This window comes from Elgaria multicarinata, chromosome 7, assembly GCF_023053635.1.
Source record: "Elgaria multicarinata webbii isolate HBS135686 ecotype San Diego chromosome 7, rElgMul1.1.pri, whole genome shotgun sequence".
NCBI lineage: Eukaryota > Metazoa > Chordata > Lepidosauria > Squamata > Anguidae > Elgaria > Elgaria multicarinata.
In genome coordinates, this window is record NC_086177.1 from 76,234,588 (window position 1) to 76,254,812 (window position 20,225).

At 40.5% G+C, this 20,225-nt stretch overlaps 1 protein-coding gene across 1 annotated transcript; it reads left to right on the forward strand.

Annotated features, from left to right (window-relative positions):
* Positions 1-1,286: 1,286 nt before the first annotated feature.
* PI15 (peptidase inhibitor 15) lies at positions 1,287-19,412 on the forward strand. Its single transcript, XM_063129870.1, has 6 exons — positions 1,287-1,388; positions 2,020-2,351; positions 15,812-15,930; positions 18,104-18,236; positions 18,346-18,461; positions 19,253-19,412. Exons 2-6 carry the CDS (start codon positions 2,079-2,081, stop codon positions 19,386-19,388), a joined length of 777 nt encoding a protein of 258 aa, XP_062985940.1. The 5' UTR covers positions 1,287-1,388; positions 2,020-2,078; the 3' UTR covers positions 19,389-19,412.
* Positions 19,413-20,225: the final 813 nt, after the last annotated feature.

Below are 20,225 nucleotides of genomic sequence, written 5' to 3' on the forward strand. Positions count from 1 at the left end.
CTGTCCAGACTTCAACTGCCTGTGCCACAACTGAAACGTCCGGGCCACCCACGCTGTGTGAAGTAGAAACTGGCCAAATGGACCATGGTTTGCTGTGTATTCCAAAATCATATTCCATTTTTAAACAAACAATTAAACGTTATTAACAAGGCATTGAGTGGCCTGCTTTTGGCCTCTCGTGTGCATCTCAAGAAAGACCCAGGAAAGCGCAAGTGCTGTTGCTTTCAGTCTTTTCCTTTAACCACAGCACCATTCTTCCACGATGGAACATGGCAGTGCATCTGTGCAGAGGCAAGCTGGGTAAGCCTCTGAGCATGTTGCAATAACCAATGCCCCCTTTCCCCCTGTTGCTTGCAATGCTTTCTCCTGTGAGTAGCCTTGTTCCACTGACATCACAAAATAATTCGACAGAATGTCTGAGGGGCCTGCTCCTGAAGATTTCCTCAGGCCTCTCAGACCTGGCACTGTTTCTGCCTAGTATTGAAGGAGCTCCAATCTGTAACCCCATAATATGGGATTGCTGGCTCTGGGTCATTGGCGGCCTGTACTGCTGCTGCTGCATTCTTCATGGACCTGGTGTTATGCCCTCAGTTTATAAGTGGCTGAACCATTCCCTGCTTAAATAATTCCAACTATATGCTACTAAATGTGAACCAGATGTTTCCCTGACCCCCTTCCGCTTTCAAGTCAAGCGGCTTCTGTAGCTTTCCATGGGCAGGCATTCAGGTGGCCAACATCTTTCCTGAGTTATCAGTTTATTCATTCCTGCTTCGGAGTTGCCTGAATGAAAATAAACGATTAGCGGTTGTGCGTCAAGTGTCGGCTTAGTAGTGACAGATCTACTAAGACTTTACTGTTGCTTTAAGCTACTGAATGCACATCCCGAAAATTTACTCTAGAAAGCTGAAGAACAAAATATGTGCATTATTTATCATATGTACATAATTATTATCTCTAGTGGGGGGACAAACTGAATGTGATCTGTGAGAAAGAGAAAACTGTGTGTGTGGGGGGGAATTGAAGGAGCGTGAGGGGAAGGCTTGATTTCTGTCTCTTTGTAGTGGGGGAGAAGGGCCTGTGAAACAATATCCTAATATCCTAGAGTAAAAAACAGATGGCACCCAATCGCTGTGTGTTTTCTGTGCAAAACTCCACCCCTTTCGTTTTAGCTGTGCAAAAGACTCTTTGTAGCTTACTGTAACATATAAAAGCTGTTAGCAGCTCTTTGCAGCCAGAGCTAGAAAGCCTGCAGAGGTTTCTCTCTCTCTCTCTCTTTGAGGGTTTGTAATAAGACACACTCTTCTTTCCAAGGGGGTCACCCTAGAGCACAGAAAAGAACTGTTTAGCTTGGAAGAACAATACACTAGGCTTTTGGGTTCTGCAAAGAGGTAAGCCATTGAGCTCAGTCAGTTTGCTTTGCATGCATTTTTTAAATTAAATACACATCCCATTTCGCTGGACTCAGTTTAACAGTACAAGTATGATAGTCTGTCTCTGTGTCTTCTCATGTTTCTTGCCTATCGTTTTGCTTAAGAATCTTTATTAGGGTAGAGAAGGAGTCTATGCAGAATGACCAGGTTGGGGTACGGTTTTTTCATCTTCAGAATATTAGATGCTCCTTGCAGCCTCTCCAGTTGTAGTAAGATGATCAGTATGAATACATTCTGTCATATGTTATAGGGCAATTTGTGTGTGTACAGTTGCTAGGCAACTTGAGGCAGAGTGGAGCTTTATTTGACTCTCTGGAAACATCCTATTTTGAAATTGGTTGCATACTTTAATCAACTTGGGTAGCAGTTGGTGAAGGGAAGAGGGAAGTTCTTCTGAGAAAGGTGGGCAGGATCTACACTACTGCTTTATAATGGTTTATAATAGTTTTGACAACTGTTCAGTCCCAGGACACATTCTATGTACCATTTTCAAACCATTTTCAAAGTGTTATATCCTGCTTGGTGTAGATCTGGCTGTGGAGATCAAGTCTGATCTCAGTGACATTCTTTAACCCATTTTCTTTTACAGATCTTCTCTTTTCCTTTCTGGCTTAAAGTAGAGCTTTCTCCCCCTCCAAGGTTCCCAAAATGATAGTATTTTCTGCAATCAGTGGTACCCTCTTGATTTTCATTTTCGGTGAAACAAGTGCAATAGAGTTACCCAATTCCACCGATCTATTCCTCTCAACCAATAATTACACTGATGCTGAAGCCACCCTGAAAACTCACCTGGATTCTGCAAACCTCCCCAAAACCAGGAGGAAACGATACATTTCGCAGAATGACATGATTGCCATTCTGGATTATCACAACCAAGTCAGAGGCAAAGTTTTCCCACCTGCATCTAACATGGAATACATGGTAAGCAGGCATTCATTTAGTTATTTACCCATTTCTGAACTTTAGGAACTCCAGACTAGAAATGAAAGTATAAATCTGAGGTGTCATATTACTAGAAAGCCATTTCCTTTCTCTTTTGAAGTGAGCTAGGCCAATGGGTTTTGAAACCACTGTATAATTGTGTATATACTGAGTTATCTAGGCAACCAGTTCTCCCATCCTCCACCCATGACGTAGTCTTTTGGATTGTGGCATCTGCAGCCATGCCTCTACAAGAGGCCTGTCTTGATATGTGCATAATCTGAATGTATGCGATCTCTTGCATAGTTGATTCAGAAAAAAAATGCTGTTCTAGTATACACAAATATATATATAATATTTTTTTAAAAAAACCCAAAGCTTTAAGGCTGCAATCCGTTGCACACTTATAAGGGAGTGAGCTCCACTGAATACAATAGCCCTTACTTCTGAGTAAGTATGCACATGACTGATTAATTAAAGGTCCTCCTCTGTATGATCTTCCCCTGGGTTTGTTGTCCCCTAGTCAAAAGTTCCTTGTAAGCTCATTGAGGGCAAAAGCCGCCATTTTGTTTATTAAAATGTAAAGTGCCCCACACGTTGGTAGTCTCATATAAATAAAACAACAATACATAGAAACACACCAAAAATTCTGAGTGAGGATTTCAATCTTCCTCTGCATGCCAAGTCTGGATTTAGGATTGCTACAAAAATATTATTATTATTATTATTATTATTATTATTATTATTATTATTATTATTATTTACATTTAATGGAATTCATTAACAAATTTGACAACATCTGTCAGGAGTTGAATGAGAGGTATGGGTGACCAGCTCTTATAGTACAACTTCAGTAGTCAGTATTCATGTTCTAATGCTACATTGTATGTTTTTTTAAGATTATGGTTTGTATTTTTTTCAGTTCTCCAGCTATTAGGGGGTTGTCATTACATATGTGTTTTCTTTAATCCCCCTTTTGAGAGAAAAAAAGTCTGAAGAAGGAGGCATGTTAACATCACCTGGGGGCATATTAAGGGAGATTTAAACAACATTAACCATCATTCCCTCTTTCCAATGAATCATGGGACTTGTAGTTCTGTGAAAAGTATTACAAATGTTTGATGAGAACTCTTATTCACTTCAGCAAATTACATTTCCCAAAATTCTTGGGTGAGGGTGTGTGTGTGTGTGTGTGTGTGTGTGTGTGTGTAAAAGACATGGAAGTTAACTCTTACAAAACCAATGGAAGTTTGTAGTAGGTTGGCTAAGGCTATCACTGATTCTCCTGCACTGTACTTAATAAAGAAATGATAGCTATCTTGGGGCCCTGTTATAAGTTATCTATGAAATACAGCTTCTTAGTTTATATTTGCATCCCACCTTATCTTGTAGGTTTAGGACACTAGGCCGATGTGAATTGTATACAAGTGCTCAAGCTCCTTAAAGGGCTAATAATAAAAAGTGTTATAAATTGACCCAGAAGAGAGAAAGAATCCAGGTAGAGAAAACTTTACAATATTTCCCACATGGGCAATACTTTGTTTTTCTGAATGTAGGAGTGGAGGAATATAAACCAGAGAAGGGGCAACTCTCAGCTGATTGAGGGGTTTGTGCATATATGGGCCGTGTTCAAAAGACACCTTAAACCAAGGCTTTAACCATGGTAAATAAAGCAAAAAACCTTATTTACTATGGTTATAGCCATGGTTTAAGGTGACTTCTGAATACAGCCATTGTGTCTTTGCTTGGCCCCTTTTTTCTCTCTAAAGGCAGTTGATGTTACATGGCCACCATGGTGGAGTGAGGAGCAAGCTTCTGTTTCCCTCTGGCTGTCTCTCACTCCACAGCAGTAATATCGAAGTCTGGTAATCATAAAGGCTGGGCAGATCACATGGTTGTTTCCCACACAAGCAGCACTCCTCCCCTCCCATGAAAGCTGTGGCAATGTCCCACATGAACCATACAGTTCACATGTTCAGCAGATTCCCCCCCTTCATTATTTCATTGCATTTTGATATTAAGAGAGCCATTGTAGTGTAGTGATTAGGATGTTGGATTGGGACTCAGGAGATCTGGGTTCTAGTCCCCATTCGGTCATGAAGCTCACTGGGTGGCTTTGGGCCAGTCTCTCTCAGCCTGACCCTAACCAGGGTTGATGTGAGGATAAAATGGAGAGGAAGAGAGCTATGTAAGCTGCATGGGCTCCTTGCAAGGGGGAAAAAGTGAGATATAAATGTAATAACAAAATTAAAATTACATCGACAACACATAAGCAAGAAAGAGTAATGCTCTTTCGATTACTCCCTTCTTACTCCATTACAAACATTAGCTGTCCCCTTCCGGGAAAATATACATTCCATGCAGAGGAGAGGGGGGGAATTGTAGCCCTCCAGAACTTTCAGCCTACAACTCCCACTAGCCCTAGCCAACTTAGCCCATGGTGAGGGATCATGGGAATTGTAGGCCAAAATTTCCAGAGTGCCACAAGTTGGATTCCAGATGTTTTTTTTAAAAGTTTGCAAAGTTTATCATCTTGTGTCAGCAGCCTGCTTCTTAGAAGCTGAATTGACCATATCTGCCACCCAGGCTTGGATTACCTTTGCTTTCAAAGCTTTAAGTACCAGACGTTTGAAACTGAGTGCAGCACACTGGGATCAAGCTTGCTGAGACCCAGGTAATACCCATGTTCTTGGAATGCTGCCATTATTACATCATTTTGGACCAAATGTTTTATAAGACTCTACAGAATCAAAAATATAGTGAAATGAGAGTGAGATGACCCTCCCTTTTTAAAAAACCAAAACCAAACATGTTTTTTACAATTTGAAATAGTAGAACTAGATTCTGAACTCCAGTTAAACACCAAGTTAAACACCCAAGCTCCTATTTAATCAGGGCTGAAAGGGAGCCAGAACATGCCAGGATCCATCTTGAAGCTTTCATTACTGAGGCTCATCCTTGGGATATGTGGTGCTGAATATGAAATGAATACGTTCGCCCAGACTCATCCCAGAAAAGAACGTTTATGTAGAATTAAGAAAGAATCAAGACTTCTTTTTCCCCTGCAGGGATATTCATCAATACAGAATGTATGCATGCTATAGTTCTTTCTCCACCAAGGAAAACATAATAAATCCTCCAGCTAAATTTATATGGCCTGGTCATTTTCACTGACAGAATAATTAAAGAGCCATTTCCAGGGCTTAACTGCAGCCAGAGGTTTGCCTGCATTAACTCCAGTAATCTGTTTCAGTAATCTGTTCTTAGACTCTGGAAGCTGAGAGTCCCATCTCATTTAAGATTTGGGAGTCTTTTGCCTTACACATGAAGGGTAGGTCCAGGAGAAAATGCTTCTGTAGAATGCCAGCCCAAATTCTGCTGGCATGAGAAAGCAGAGGTTTTTTTGGCAGGTTTGAGCTCAAGCATATTGTTTCTTATATATTTTTTAAAAACTGTGGTAAATGTGGAGCAAATAGTCAATGCTAATGTTGGCTCCTATTTATTTATTTTTGTATGGGTATGTCACAACAATACGTTCTGTTGAAACTTGCAAAACAGGAGGTTTAGTCCACTGTTCTAATTCCATCATTTACAAATTTTGATGCAAAAATTCTGGTAACAATTCTTTGAGTCACAGCACTTACATCATGGATGGGCAACTTGTGGCCTTCCAGATGTTTTGGCCTACAAGTCCCATCATGCCTCACCATTGGCTATGTTGGCTAGAGCTGATGGGATGTAGACCAAAATATCTTGAGGGCCACCCTTTACTTGTTCGAATGAGTATGATGCATTTTCATGACACATGCATTCTCATATTTGCGTACAACTGTTGGCAGTATCATGACATTTCAATTCATTTGCATGAAATACCATCATTTTTGTAAGCCAAGCACACTGTTGCCAAAGGTTTGAACTGATCGCTTGCAGAGGGCATTTGAGGGCTGCATGAAACTAGGAGGAAGGCAGGATTCAACTCTTGGATCACAGGTTATCCACTCCTACTTGAGTCCGTATAAAAATATAGCACAGTGCTACTGAAGACTTTTCACTTTAGATCTCTTAAGAAGAAAGGGAAAGCATTAGCTCAGGAATGTGTAGGAACCTCAGAGGGTCTCCGTGAAACAGTTTAATAAGTTCCAACACGTTCCAACACATTTTGAGTTAGATGATTCTTTTTGAGGGGCAGGTGAACCAGTTTAGCCAAGGAAGTTAAAGCAGTTTTGGATGCTATCTGTTAAAACAACCTTCTCAAAAGTAGCAGATAGCATGTGGCATTGCTGCTACAATACTACTAGGAATTTAAGCTGACTTAGTGGAACTGGTTAGGTGACTTCAATTGTTTCTGAGAAGTGACATTCGACATGAATGTTAGTGGCCTTAAATTGTTTCAAGTGGATGTTTTTGAGGCTTCCTCTTCTCTAGGACTCACAAATGTGCAAAAACTACTGAGGATACTTCCCTGTGTGCTGTCATTATTGATACACTTGATACACAGAAGTAACAGCTAACAAGGTTCTCATTTGATCCTAAAAATTGTGGGGAGTAAGCATGGGAGAGAATTTCATTTCATCTGTCTTTTAAACCTAATTTGTACTTCCTAGACTAATATGTGGATTGAAATACAGTTATCCTTCAATTTGCACAACTTTACGAATTTTGCCTTGGCTCAAAAAGTGTGTACAACGTTGTGTATATTAGGGACAGTGGCATACAAAATGCACATATTAGGGAAAATGTCATGCAAAAATAAGTGTCAGTGTGGATGCATATTCTCTTAAACCAGATTTAAGTGGAAATTGGATGGAACAGACTTATGATTGAATATATATATAAAACTGATGTACACCAGAAATAGACCGATTTGCTGGAGTCTAGATATGAGGTATAGGGAAGGATATAATCTATAAAACACTAAATAACTTGAGTGCCATATATCTTGGAGGTTATGACCAGCATCTTAAGTTCTTCATGGAATGCTGCAGGAAGCCAATGCACACTCTGGAACACCTGCCAGTAACGTGATCCTGCCAATCTAGTCCTCAGGAGATGAATTACTACGTTCTACAGCAGCACTACATATAAAGTTTCATTTCATTGCAGCTTTCAGTGAATGCATTTTGAAGTTACAAATAGACTGGATAAGCAGAAATTCTGTTACCTACTGTGTAAAGAATTCACATAGTTCTGAAAGGGCCATTGTTTTATTAAACAAGAATAATGTTTATCTTGAACTTACAGAAGCATCTTGGATGGGCACAGATTGCTAACAAGCTCATGAAAGGGATCTCCATCAACGTGACAAAGTAGAAGAGGGCTGATGGTAGCATCTTTGTCCCAGGAATGTAATTTGGACAGCTCTTTTGCAAAGAACTTGCTTAATTCTAGCTGGGTGGTTTACACAGATAAAAAAACATACAGTATTCAAAGATTAAAACCATTTACATAAAACACAAAGACAAACAGTATGCATGGAGACAACATATATTTAAAAATAATTTTGAGAAATCAACCATAAACATAAGCCAGATTCAGGACTGATTAGAAACTCATCATATACTGCCAAATGCCTGAGAAAAGAGATAAGTCTTAACCTGGCACTAAAAAGATAACAATGTTGACACCAGGCGGACCTCCTTGGGCAGATCTTTTCACAGTTGGCAGGACTTCTCCATCATTGCCACCTTCTGAGCCTCCCCCAGGGGAGGCACCTGGAGGAAGGCTTTAGATGCTGAGTGTAGAATCCTGGTAGGTTCATGTCGGGAGAGGTACTCCATCAGGTATGGCTTTATAGGTTAAACCCAACACCTTGAATTGAGTTCAGAAGCATATAGGCAGCCAGTACAAGCAGGCCAGAGTTGGTCATATGTTCAGACCTTCTAGTCCCTGTTATCAATCTGGCTGCTGCATTTTGCACGTAGCAGCTTCTGAACTGTCTTCAAAAGCAACCCAAATAGAACAGATTGCAGTAATCTAAGGGCATGTCTAGATGAGGGCTTATCCCAGGAATTGTCCCAGGATCATCCCTGTGCATCCACATGACACACAGGGGATCCTGGGGGCAGGGACGGATAATCCCTCCCTTTCCCCGGGATAACCGGGATGGCTTTAATTCTGACTTTTCCCATGGTCTTGGGATTGTCCCAAAACCGTGGGACATGTGGGCAGCTGTCCCAGTTTCATCCTGGTTCCTCGCGAGTAAATACGAGGAGCCAGGAACCAGGCATGGGGCACGTTGCTCTTCAGGAGTTACTTGCCCATCAGGGGTGGGAGGGGGGAGCATTTTTTTAAACAACAACAACAACAACAACCCTACCTCTATCACTGAAGTGCTCATGCGGTCATTTTCAATAATAGTAAAAACAACCAAAATGGCAGGTGCGACGTCCTCTTCCTCCCGGGATGTCACGTGCCACATATGGACTGAGGGGGAGGATCTCGTGATCACGATATTGCAAGATCCTCCCCTTCCCCTCCCTAGGTCTAGACATGCCCTAAGTTGGAGGTGATCAGAGCATAGACAAATGAAGCCAGTTGAACCTTGTCCAGATAGGGGCATAGCTGGACCACCAACTGAAGTTGGTAGAAAGCACTCTGTGCCACTGAGGCCACCTGAGCCTCAAGTGACAAAGATTGTTCCAGAAGAACTCCTAAACTATGAACTGCTCCTTTGGGGGAGTGCAGCCCCATCCTTAACAGGTTGAGCACTCTCCATCCACTAAGGAGAACCAACCTCTAACAGCATCTCAGGCTTGTCTGGATTGAGTTTCAGTTTATTATCCCTCATCCAGTCCATAGTTGCAACCAGGCACTGATCTAGCACATTCACAGTCTCACCTGATGAAAAGGAGAAGTAGAGCTGCACTCCCAAATTCCAGATGACCACACTCAACAGTTTCATGTAGATGTAGATGTTGAACTGCATGGGGGACAGTACTGATGCCATACTGGAGAATCCACAGGGCCAAGCAATGTTCCCCAAGCATCACCTTCTGGGGCCAACCCTCCAAGTATGACAGAAACACTGCAGTGCAGTACCTCCCACTCCCAGCTCAGACATAATATCCAGAAGGATATTATGGTTGATGGTATCAAAAGCCACCAAGAGATCAAGGTGAATCAACAAGGTCACATTCCCCCTGTCTTTCTGCCAACATAGGTATCTTGATTAGATACAAAAGAGGGCAGGGCTCCTGCAGCTTGAACTGTTGTGATGAAGAGTGAATTTCACCAGGTGCTGCAGGCATACAAGTGACTCCTGCTGAAATTCCCTTTTCTCTACAACTGTTAAAGATACAGGAGCCCTGTCCTCCTTTCCATATGGTCACCCTATGCTCTACATGGAGAAAGGGACTCAGCTGCAGAAATACTGCCAAAGCAACAAGTTACTCTTCAGTTTTTTAAAAAAGTGGCTTCTCTTTTCAGCAGACAAGCCATTTTGTTGTTGTTGTGGCAGACACAGCAAATGAATTTCTTCAGTGCATCCATTTTCCTTCTTTGGATCCCAACCCAGGAATCCATTGGGTGAAATCCCAATCTCTAGGTCACTTCCAGTAGTTCATTTTTATATTTTAATTTGAAAACACATGTAGGAAAGCAACCAGAAACTGATTGAAAACATATATCTTCAAAGTGTTAGAATTATCAGATGCAAATATTATTTATTTATTTATTTATTACATTTTTATACCGCCCAATAGCCGAAGCTCTCAAATATTATATGAATGTCTTGTAATGATCCTGGCAAATTCATTGCGGGTCATGTGCCTCACATGAGACTATTCTGACATGACATGCCTTGGCTTTTTGTGTGACATATCTCTTCTTACATTTTGAATACGCAAGACAGCCTGTCCAGTGTACAGCTGCTGTGAAAAAGCCAATTCCAAATTGGCATCCTTAGGAAAAGAATAGAAAATAAAAGTGATTATACCTTTATACAAATCCATGGTGCAGCCACACTTGAAATACTGTGTCCAGTTCTCTACACTTCATCTCAAAAAAAGGGTATCATAGGGTTGGGAAAGGTACAGATAAGGGAAACCCTGGTGATCAGAGGGGTGGAGCAACTCCACGATGAGAAAGAAGTTACAACATTTGGGGCTTTTTAGTAGGAGAGTAAGGGGAGACATGATAGAAGTGCACAAAATTATGCATGGTGTGTTAGGGTGACCATATGGAAAGGAGGACAGGGTGCCTGTATCTTTAACAGTTGTGTAGAAAAGGGAATTTCAGCAAGTAGAATTTGTAAGCACCTGGTGAAATCCCCTCTTCATCACAACAGCCGTGCCCTCTTGACCAGATACAAAAGAATCACCCTGTAGACAGTGGATAGGGAGATATTTTTCTCCCCCTCATAATACTAGAACCTGGGACCATCCCATGAAGGTGTATAGTGGGAGATTCAGGTCAGATGAAAGGAAATGCTACTTCACACAGCACATTGTTAAACTATGAAAATTGCTGCCAAACAATGCTGTGATGGCCACCCACTTGGATGACATTAAAAGGTGATCAGACAGATTCATAAAGGATAAAGTTATCAATGGCTAACTAGTCATGATGGCGATATATTACTTCCAGTATCAGTTGCTGGGGAATATGAGTGGGAAAGCGCTATTGCATTCATGTCCTACTTGTGGGCTTCTCGGAGACATTTGGTTGGCCACTATGGGAACAGAATGTTGGATTCGATAGATTAGATGAACCAGCACAGCACTTCTTACGTTCTTAAACATCAGCTGAGAAACAAGGCAAGGTCACAGTGACGTTCTCATCTTTGTTTTGGCCAGACTTTTTTTTTTTTTTTAAAAAAAAGAGGAAACGTTTCCAAAACATTGAACATTGAACAGAATATGCATGTACACATTGAGTGCATGTAATGTCTTTTCATGGTGTGTAAAATCTTAGAATGGCTAGAAAGCTTGAGATTTTTTTCCCCACAGGCTCCGCTCCCCCCACATAACTTCTCTTCCCTAAATGATATATTCCACATGGTGGCTCTCTTTGCAACAACTGGCCCCAGGCTGAGCTAAACCTGTGCTGAAAATGTTAAAACAGATCAAGCCAGGAAATGTGTTAATAATGAAAGATCACACAACAGTTTGAACGGCAAATGGTCATTGGAAATGATCTCTGTTTAGTACAAAGCACTTCCTGAACTATTAAAAAAGGAATGGCCTATTTTAAATGGCTTTGGCATGGGCAGTTCTTTCCAGTTCTTCTAAAAGTGGCTTGATAGTATGAATATGTACCACATGCAAATTTAATATTAATGGAAAGCCTTTTATGAAATCAGTTATCCCCAAATAAATGCAGCCAAGTCCCTTGTAAAAGGCAGCTGTCAGGATAAGGCATATGTTAATGCTTTAGTAGAACAAATACCCCAGTGTCTCTCAGCTTTAAATGTAGAAAGATTCCCTTTATGAAATACCATATTTATTATATCAAAGGGTTCAAGACTGTACATCTAAATGGATGATCAGTTTATATCTACACCCTTTGACATTGTTAATTTGCTTCCAGATCGGAAACAATGCAAAGGAAAATTGCAGTTTTAGGCCTGTTCAAATTAATAACAATATACTCATTGGCTGGGTTCATTCAACATGACAATCATACTCAAGGTTTAGTGTGGGTTGGCATTGATCCAAGGCTTGTTGTTGAAATGTGGTTGTCACTTGTAGTCCCTATAGCTATTGTTGCTCTGACTGCTGTTACATTAGGGAACGGTCAAAAACAACCTTTCTAAATGCTGAAAGGGATTATTCCATCAAGGAATGTTGACAGCAGTTCAGAGTTTATGAAAGTTAAGTTTAGCTGGTTTATTTTCAACCCAATCCAAAGTTCTTTATTTACAGACCCACACTCCCTACCAAAATAATAATAAGATGAAACAAAATGCTATAGTTCTTAGCATGTTCCCTGAAAATAATATATTTGGGGTAAAGCTTTTCTCAGAAGTGTCACAGCTTGCTGCTGTATGCACAGATTGGCATAGGACCAGGTTGATTGGATGGGATTTTATCCCTCCTCCACAGTCTCATCACAGCAGGGCAGCCTCAACGGAAGAATATTATTGTGTAGCCTTTTTGGTCTATTCCAGCAGCTCAGATAAGCAGGTGTCCCCACGCCCCATCCCCCAGAAAAGACAGTGATCCAGTTTAGGAACACAACAGATGCTTCATTTATTCTGGAACACAATCTAGGCCTTGTTGAAACCACCCAGAGAGCTTCTACTATTGGGTGGTATAAAAATGCAATAAATAAATAAATAAACCTCATACACCCCCCCCCCACCACAACCACTACTACCACCACCACCACACACAGATCTTCTTCCAGAACCTTCTCTGGCCTTAAGGGTCCACCTCTCCACAAACAGCCTCCTGCTGGGCTACCTTAAAGATACAGAAAGCATATACCGACTTTATGTTACAATATCATTGAGAGGGAAACAATAAGACACATCTTTTGACTCTAGATTTTTATATTTAAATAGGTGACTCTTGAATGTAAAGGATTCACTCTTGCATTTGTAAAAGAATAGGTCGGTGACCCAGAATCCAGGGCTAGATCTCCAGTACTGCTTTATAGTGGTATTGAAGCGCACTAATAGCGGTTGGGGCACAACCAGCATTCCATATTTCATAGTGTTTCATAGTGTTATTTCAAAGTGTTATTTCCTGCTTTTATTCCACATTCGTAATGATGTGACATGAGGTGTAGATCTGGCCTGGTGATCTCATATGAATATATAAATCTGTCTGAATAAATTCCAGTGAGCAAATCTGCTTTCATCACACAATCTGTATTGACAAGAAGACAGGAGGCATTTTCCAATTATGCATAAAAAAAACAAGGGAATAGATGAATGGATTCCTCTTTATTAAATTCTTGGCCAAATATGATGATTGCCAAGTAGGTTGTTATGTATCCACTGAGTTGCTTAAAAAACAAAGGTCCACAATACTGATGGCCAAGAAAACGTCTGTTTCTACCTGTTCCATGTGGCAGGCCTCGGGTGAATGGGCCAATTTCAACTCTAGGACAGATCTCCCAAAGCTGCAATATTAAGAAATTCTGGACCTATTTATATACACTGATGCGACAATGACTCCTTAGTGTAGCAAAATAATACCCTCCTTTAATTACACATGATACACATGCCAAACTACACATGATACAAGAGATCAGTGACTGGAAATCCCGAAGTCTTTTTTTCTTTTCCTAAAAGCAGCTGCGGAGTATAGGGCTTGGTTCATGTCTCTAGTCTATATGAAGGAGTGGTTAACATCACTTCCCCTACACTGATTCCCAGATGTAAAATTCTCTATTCCCTGTTCATTTGCAGCTAATTAGAACCTCCAAGGGATGATTTGAATCGGGGGGGATATGTGTATACCTTGTGTGTATGTTTATGTGTTCCAGCTCAAACCATTAACCTCAGGAACCCTGAACAGAACACACCTTCCAGGATCTAGGTTCAGGAATGGCTCTCCATGAACATGATGAGCCCATGACAATACAGAATAGTTAGAAAAGGCAACATTATCTGTGCCTGCTTCTTTCGGGGAGGGGGCCATAGATTAATGGTAGAGCATCTGCTTTGCATGCAGATGGTTCAATCTCCAGTTAAAAAGATCAGACAGCAAGTGATGAGTCAGATGTCGTCTTGAGACTCTGAAGAGGCATTACTAGTCAGACTAGACTATACTGGGCTTGATAGACAAATAGTCTGTTTGCTCTGTTCCATCCATTCCCAAGATGTGTTGTTTTTCATGGCACTGTATACATTGATCATGCATAACCAACACCACCTACAATACTGAGTGCAACCAGCCAAATTATTATTTAAGGTGAGGACACGACTCCCCATCCTTTAGAAAGGTTTTGTACATATGAAGTCCCTTTTTATTATCAGGTCTAGCTATCTATATGTCTATGTAGCAAATTTATATCCTGCCTTTCTTCCATTATGGAACTGAACATGGCATATCTATGGTACCCAGGAGTCTCTCTTTTCCAGGCAGTGATCTGACTCAAACCTGCTTAACTTCAGCAAAGTGGCTGGCTAGAGTGAAGGATGAGTTTGGAAATATACATTTTATTTATTTTATTATTTCTTTACATTGTATGTATGACACCCTGGAACAAAGAGCCTCAAGGCAGTACACAAGATTTAAACAACAGCAATAACAACATGTAATATCCTTGGTATAATGCAGCATTAAAACAACTCTGAGTTAAGATCTGAACCAAGATCAAAAAGCAAGAGTGTTAAAAATCCTTGTTGGGTATGAAATAATTGGCTGGCTTTGGGGCATTTAGACACCTTCAGCTCCACCTATCTCAGGAGGTGTAATGCTACCCTGAAGCTTGGAAGAAGGGTGGAATACAACTGCAGTAAATGATCTATTCAACAGTGCAATCCTATCTATGATCACTAAGAACTAGGTCCATCTAATTCAGATTAGGCAACCTGGTACCCTTCAGGTGTTTTGGACTACAACTTCCATCACACCCAGCCAGCATGGCTAGTGGTCAGGGATGATGGGAGTTGTAGTCCAAAAACATCTGAAGGGCACAATGCTATCTACCTGTGCTCTAGTTCAGCAGGATTTATTCTCCATTAAGGGCACAATCCTATGCATGTTTACACAGAAAATCATAGAATCATAGAACAGTAGAGTAGGAATGGGCCTATAAGCCCATCGAGTCCAACCCCCTGCTCAAGCAGGAATCCTACAACTCCTAGCATTCCCAAGCTAGCCATACTGGTAGGGTATGCTGGGAGTTGTAAGACCTTTCCTGTCTAAATATGCATAGGACTGCACCCTAAGTGGGTTTAGAATTGCATAGCTGATTCATCTCCTTTACATTTGTCAATCTATCAGGCTGGACTAAGAAACATGGAGTAGTTCATCACACAAAGCTGAAATCCCCCCACCCTTACCAGAGATTTGTCCTACACATTCTTTGTGGGATTAAAATTCGCTCTTTTACATGGGTGGACATGTGCTTTGAATCAAGAACTTCCTTTCTCAATTCAGCTCTATTGGTTTCATTTTACAGCCACCAGATGGCACTGTAGTTATAGTGCAACATTGTCATTACACACAGGCAATGTATTGGGTCCTGTATTGGGTTATCTGTGATCTTTTTGAAAGTGGGATAAAAGTCAGAAAGCTCGGGAGATGCCCTAGAAGTTGATGATGTCATGTAAAGGACCTGCAAATTTTCATGAGTGACCAATCACTACTGTGCAATAAAAGCCTCATGTAGAAATGCTCAGAAGAAGTCGCCAACTACATTTAGGGCAGGGAAAGAGCTCCCCCACACTCCATGCAATTACCATTGATTCTTACTCTCTTTCTTGTGCTTTATTCAGTATAATTCATATGTCTGAACGCTTCCCTCTTAGTGTTCAGTATAATTGAATAATTATTTATATTTTCCAGGTGTGGGATGAAAATCTAGCAAAGTCTGCAGAAGCATGGGCTGCTACCTGTATTTGGGACCATGGTCCTTCTTATTTATTAAGATTCCTGGGCCAAAATCTCTCCGTACGGACTGGAAGGTAAGCAGATAACTTGAAAGATATTTCCATTAATAAACTACTAAGATAGTTGCCCTATGCAGAAATTCATTGAGAAATTTCTTAAAGTCAATCATATTGATGGGCAGAAGAGACAGGGCCCTTTCTGTGACAGCTCCATCTTTGTGGAACTCCCTCCTATACATTTGAACCCCTGCTTAGCTGTTTTTAAACGGGCCTTAAAGACCTTTTTGTTCTAGTCACTTTTAATTAATTTATTATTATTAATTACATTAATGAATGTTGTTGGGTTTGACTTTCTCCCACTTCCACTGCATGTTATATTATCTTAGGCTTTGTGTAGACTGCTGCTTGGCAGGTGTAGGTCTTAACTAGGCCGAAAGCCCAGTTGAAAACAGGTTTATTTATTAGGAATTAGTTTGAGAATGTCAATGTCTCTGCAAACTTATCTCATGGGAAAAGTTCCCATGGGACTGTTGCAGCCTTGAGCTGCTAAAGCTTCTCTGGGAACTTGGAAGTATTTTGGAAAGGTGTGGGGGGACCCACAGAAGTTTCACCTTAGTCCCGCCCTGCTGGCACATGGGTATGGTTTACAGGTGATAGGACCTGTCTGTCAAGTGGCATTGAACAAGCCTTTAAATGTTAGAGCAAAACTGAAGAGTTTTGCTAGGTTTCAAACTCTCTTTCGACCCAAGGCCTGAAATCCCTCCTGCTTTGGATTCCATCTCTGCTTGGGACTTGGGAAGCACTCTGCACATGGACGCTTTGCTATTTGGACTCTGAACATCTAAGAACTGTGCTATGAAAAGTACTGTGAGGCGTTTCATAGACTTGGACTTGCATTTGCTGTGGATTGCATGTGTGTGGCTTGACTCAGGTGGGAGGGAGCCCCCCAACTCCCCACAGCTAACATTACTTGCAGGGGAGTTCCTGTGACTGAGATTGTGTTTCCCTGGTCAGCTCAGTGTATGCAGGCTGGTGGGACTGTTAGATTTCTTCCCTGCCAGACTTAGATGGCAGGGAACTTCCTCGGAGCTAAAGTTATATGCAGGGGAGTTCCTGTGCCTGAGATATTTCCCTTCCCTGTGATCACGTCTACCAGGTCCTCAGTGTACGGCAGGCTGGGATTGACTGGTGTGTGATCTCTCTCTCTCTCTGCCAGACTTGCCCTACCAGTGATCTTGTTTAGGCTCCTACCATGTTCCCTGATTTACCAGCATATGCGGTGTCTGGAGAAGCTCCCTTGGGATGGTTTGTTAAGCCTTTCAAGAATTCCCTTTGCGACTGCCTGAAGCTTGGGGCTTAAAGCGTTCTGACCAACATTCAGCTTTAAGTGTGTTTTAGAGAGTGTGCAACCATTAAGCCTGATATTGTGAGATTTCCTCAATAAAAAGAAGGCTCACTGATGTGAGTGTCTCGTGTCAGTTTGCCAGCACATGTGAATGCCAAAGGGAATGGGCATGCCCATGGCACTGCTCTGGATTCGAATTATTTTATTTCAAATTATTATATTATTTCTGTGGGCTTCCTTTAGAGGGGTTTCCTGCCCTAAAACACGGCATAAAAATATCAAAATAAAAATCAAATAAACCAATAGGCACTTCCTATGATGCCCCAGACAAGTCTGTTTGTGCAGGAATTATCTTTGCACATGGAGCACATTATCACCTCTAGACCAGCAGCGTGGTCTGACACAGCACAATGGCAGTTGCTATTTGGTGAAGAAGGTTCTTACTGCATTGGTCCAAGGAAGCATGAAATACAAAAATGGAGAAATAGAGATATGTCCCAGATTATCTTTTATTGTTTTATTGTTAGCCACCTTAAAACTTGCAGGATATAACTCTTAAAATAATAGAAAATAAAAATGAAATAATAAACTTGCACTGTTCATCAGGAAAAAATAGAAAATGCGTAAGTACTAGATTATATCTATTATAACATAACAAGCACTTAAAATACTGTCCCAAGAACAGCATTTTAGTATTGAAGCAGAAAAAAAGCATTTCAGGTCTTCCTAGGGTCAGTTCACAAAAATGTAGGTCAGTTTTTCAAGCCGCCTTGGAAATAGCAGTGCATCTCACTCTGTAAGCGGCCAGTTCGTTCTTGTGCAGGAAAACCACAGCATGATAAGTCTTGGCACATCAGTAATGTTCCAAAATCTCTCCCTCTTTCTAACTTTAATTATGCCTAGGTACCGATCCATTCTCCAGCTGGTGAAGCCCTGGTATGATGAAGTGAAAGACTACGCCTTTCCTTATCCTCAGGACTGCAATCCAAGGTGCCCACTGAGATGCTATGGGCCCATGTGCACACATTATACCCAGGTATGTGAGTTCAGGTTGTCCTATATCAGGCTTCAGTTCCAAGCTCTAAGATAGGGTCTATTGCTTTTTAAGTTGGACTTTTAACAGGCAAATATTACTCTTTCTTCAGATGGTTTGGGCCACTTCCAATCGAATAGGCTGCGCAATCCACACATGCCACAACATGAATGTCTGGGGCGCAGTTTGGCGACGAGCTGTTTATTTGGTATGCAACTATGCCCCAAAGTAAGTATCTCTGGTTTTGTTCCAGCTACTTCATATATTTTGTCAGCCCAATGGCCACCTGGTTGGGATACCCGATCATCCTTTTATCTAGTTTTCTAACTGTGGCCCCAATTCAGGTAATCTTTCTAGTACCATATACATTTACAGGTTTGTTTTCTCTTCACTGTCTGCATATACACCTCCATAACTGTAAATCATGGCAATTGTAGCTCTATCTGGAAAACAACAGTAATATACTGTTCATATATCAACTCCATAGCTGTATAAGTTTCAGATTTCAGTGGAGGGGAGCAAGAATTGTCACAAGGAGCAGCAAGACATAAAGGCCTGCTTTTGGATCTATTTGAAAATGGATACCACAATGAACTGTATTTTATGTGCATTTGTTGTGCTTATTTTTATACCTTAGAATTTGACCATTTAATTCATTCTGCATCTGAATTTAATTTATGTCGAACCTGCCAGTAATAGGAAGGGGCAAAGGTTATGAAAGGTGTGAAAACCCCACTCCAGAAGCACTGGAAAAATTATTATTATTCTAAGACTTTCTCCATGAACTTTTACTCATATGTTTACTACCATAGGGGCTAGAAACATAAACAAATTCATCTTCTGATTATGAAGCTGAACTCTGCATTCAGCACCAAACTGTGTGCTTATTCTATGCCAAATGACAGAATAGACTAGGCCCTACATATATCAAATGTTTAAAGTAAACTTTATTATTCTAATGGAAAAAAACTCCTGAAGTTCTTCTAAGTCCTAATGACATTGTTACCTTTTCTTCTCAGGGGGAACTGGATTGGAGAAGCACCATATAAAGTAGGAGTACCATGTTCTGCTTGTCCTCCAAGTTATGGAGGATCTTGCACTAACAATCTTTGTTTTCCAGGGGTGACATCAAACTACTTATATTGGTTTAAGTAAAACGGTGCAACATACTAATAAATGTTCTAGAGAAATGAGTGTGTAACAAAATCTTGTATATTGAACTTTGCACATATTGTATGTATATATCTATATATATTGTAATAATAATAATAATAATAATAATAATAATAATAATTAGTATGTACTTTGGATAGTAGTTTGAAAACTAGCTTTAAAGATGTAGCATAAATCCTATTACCCCTGCTGAATTGACAAAGTTATCCTTCCAGACCAATGATACGTAGAGATAAATAACATGTATTTAAAAAAAGAAAAGAAAAACAAAGTACCAATACACCAAGTAATAAGCTGATCCACAAACAAGCTAATCAGGGGTACTTTGATTTAAATTGATTAGATTTTAGTGCCTTAGAAGCCAATGGGAATAAATTGCCTTATCTTCAAACCTTCCAACTTAAGAGAGTTGGGCATTAAATGAACATCAGCTAACTGTACAGCAGTACTTTGCATTTCACAATATCTTCCAACAAAAATGGAAAAAAAGAAAAAGATACCCAATCCTACATACAAAGCAAGTGGTTTAACTAATACAAATTGGCTCAGTAGAATAAGCCAATGGGTTATTTCTTTGTGTGGGTTGTTATTTTCTAGAATAAACAAAGCAATTAAATTCTAGGGTGGGTTTTTTGTTTATTTTTAAAAGAAACCCTCTAGAACCAAGTATAAACTTTTATGAAACAAAACAAAGAGTGTTGAAGCTCTTCAGACAATTTCGTAGGAGAAAAAAAATACTGAAATCATGATGGTGTATATTTGTACAGGTTTCTTGTTCTAGTATCTATGTAGTAAGAAATAGGTCTAGGTTTACTTATT

Excerpts from the sequence above, each read along its gene's own strand:
- PI15 (XM_063129870.1), top strand. The coding sequence starts at position 2,079 with ATGATAGTATTTTCTGCAATCAGTGGTACCCTCTTGATTTTCATTTTC. Across the intron at positions 2,352-15,811 it reads CATCTAACATGGAATACATG|GTGTGGGATGAAAATCTAGC; the intron begins GTAAGCAGGCAT and ends TATATTTTCCAG. Across the intron at positions 15,931-18,103 it reads CTCTCCGTACGGACTGGAAG|GTACCGATCCATTCTCCAGC; the intron begins GTAAGCAGATAA and ends AATTATGCCTAG.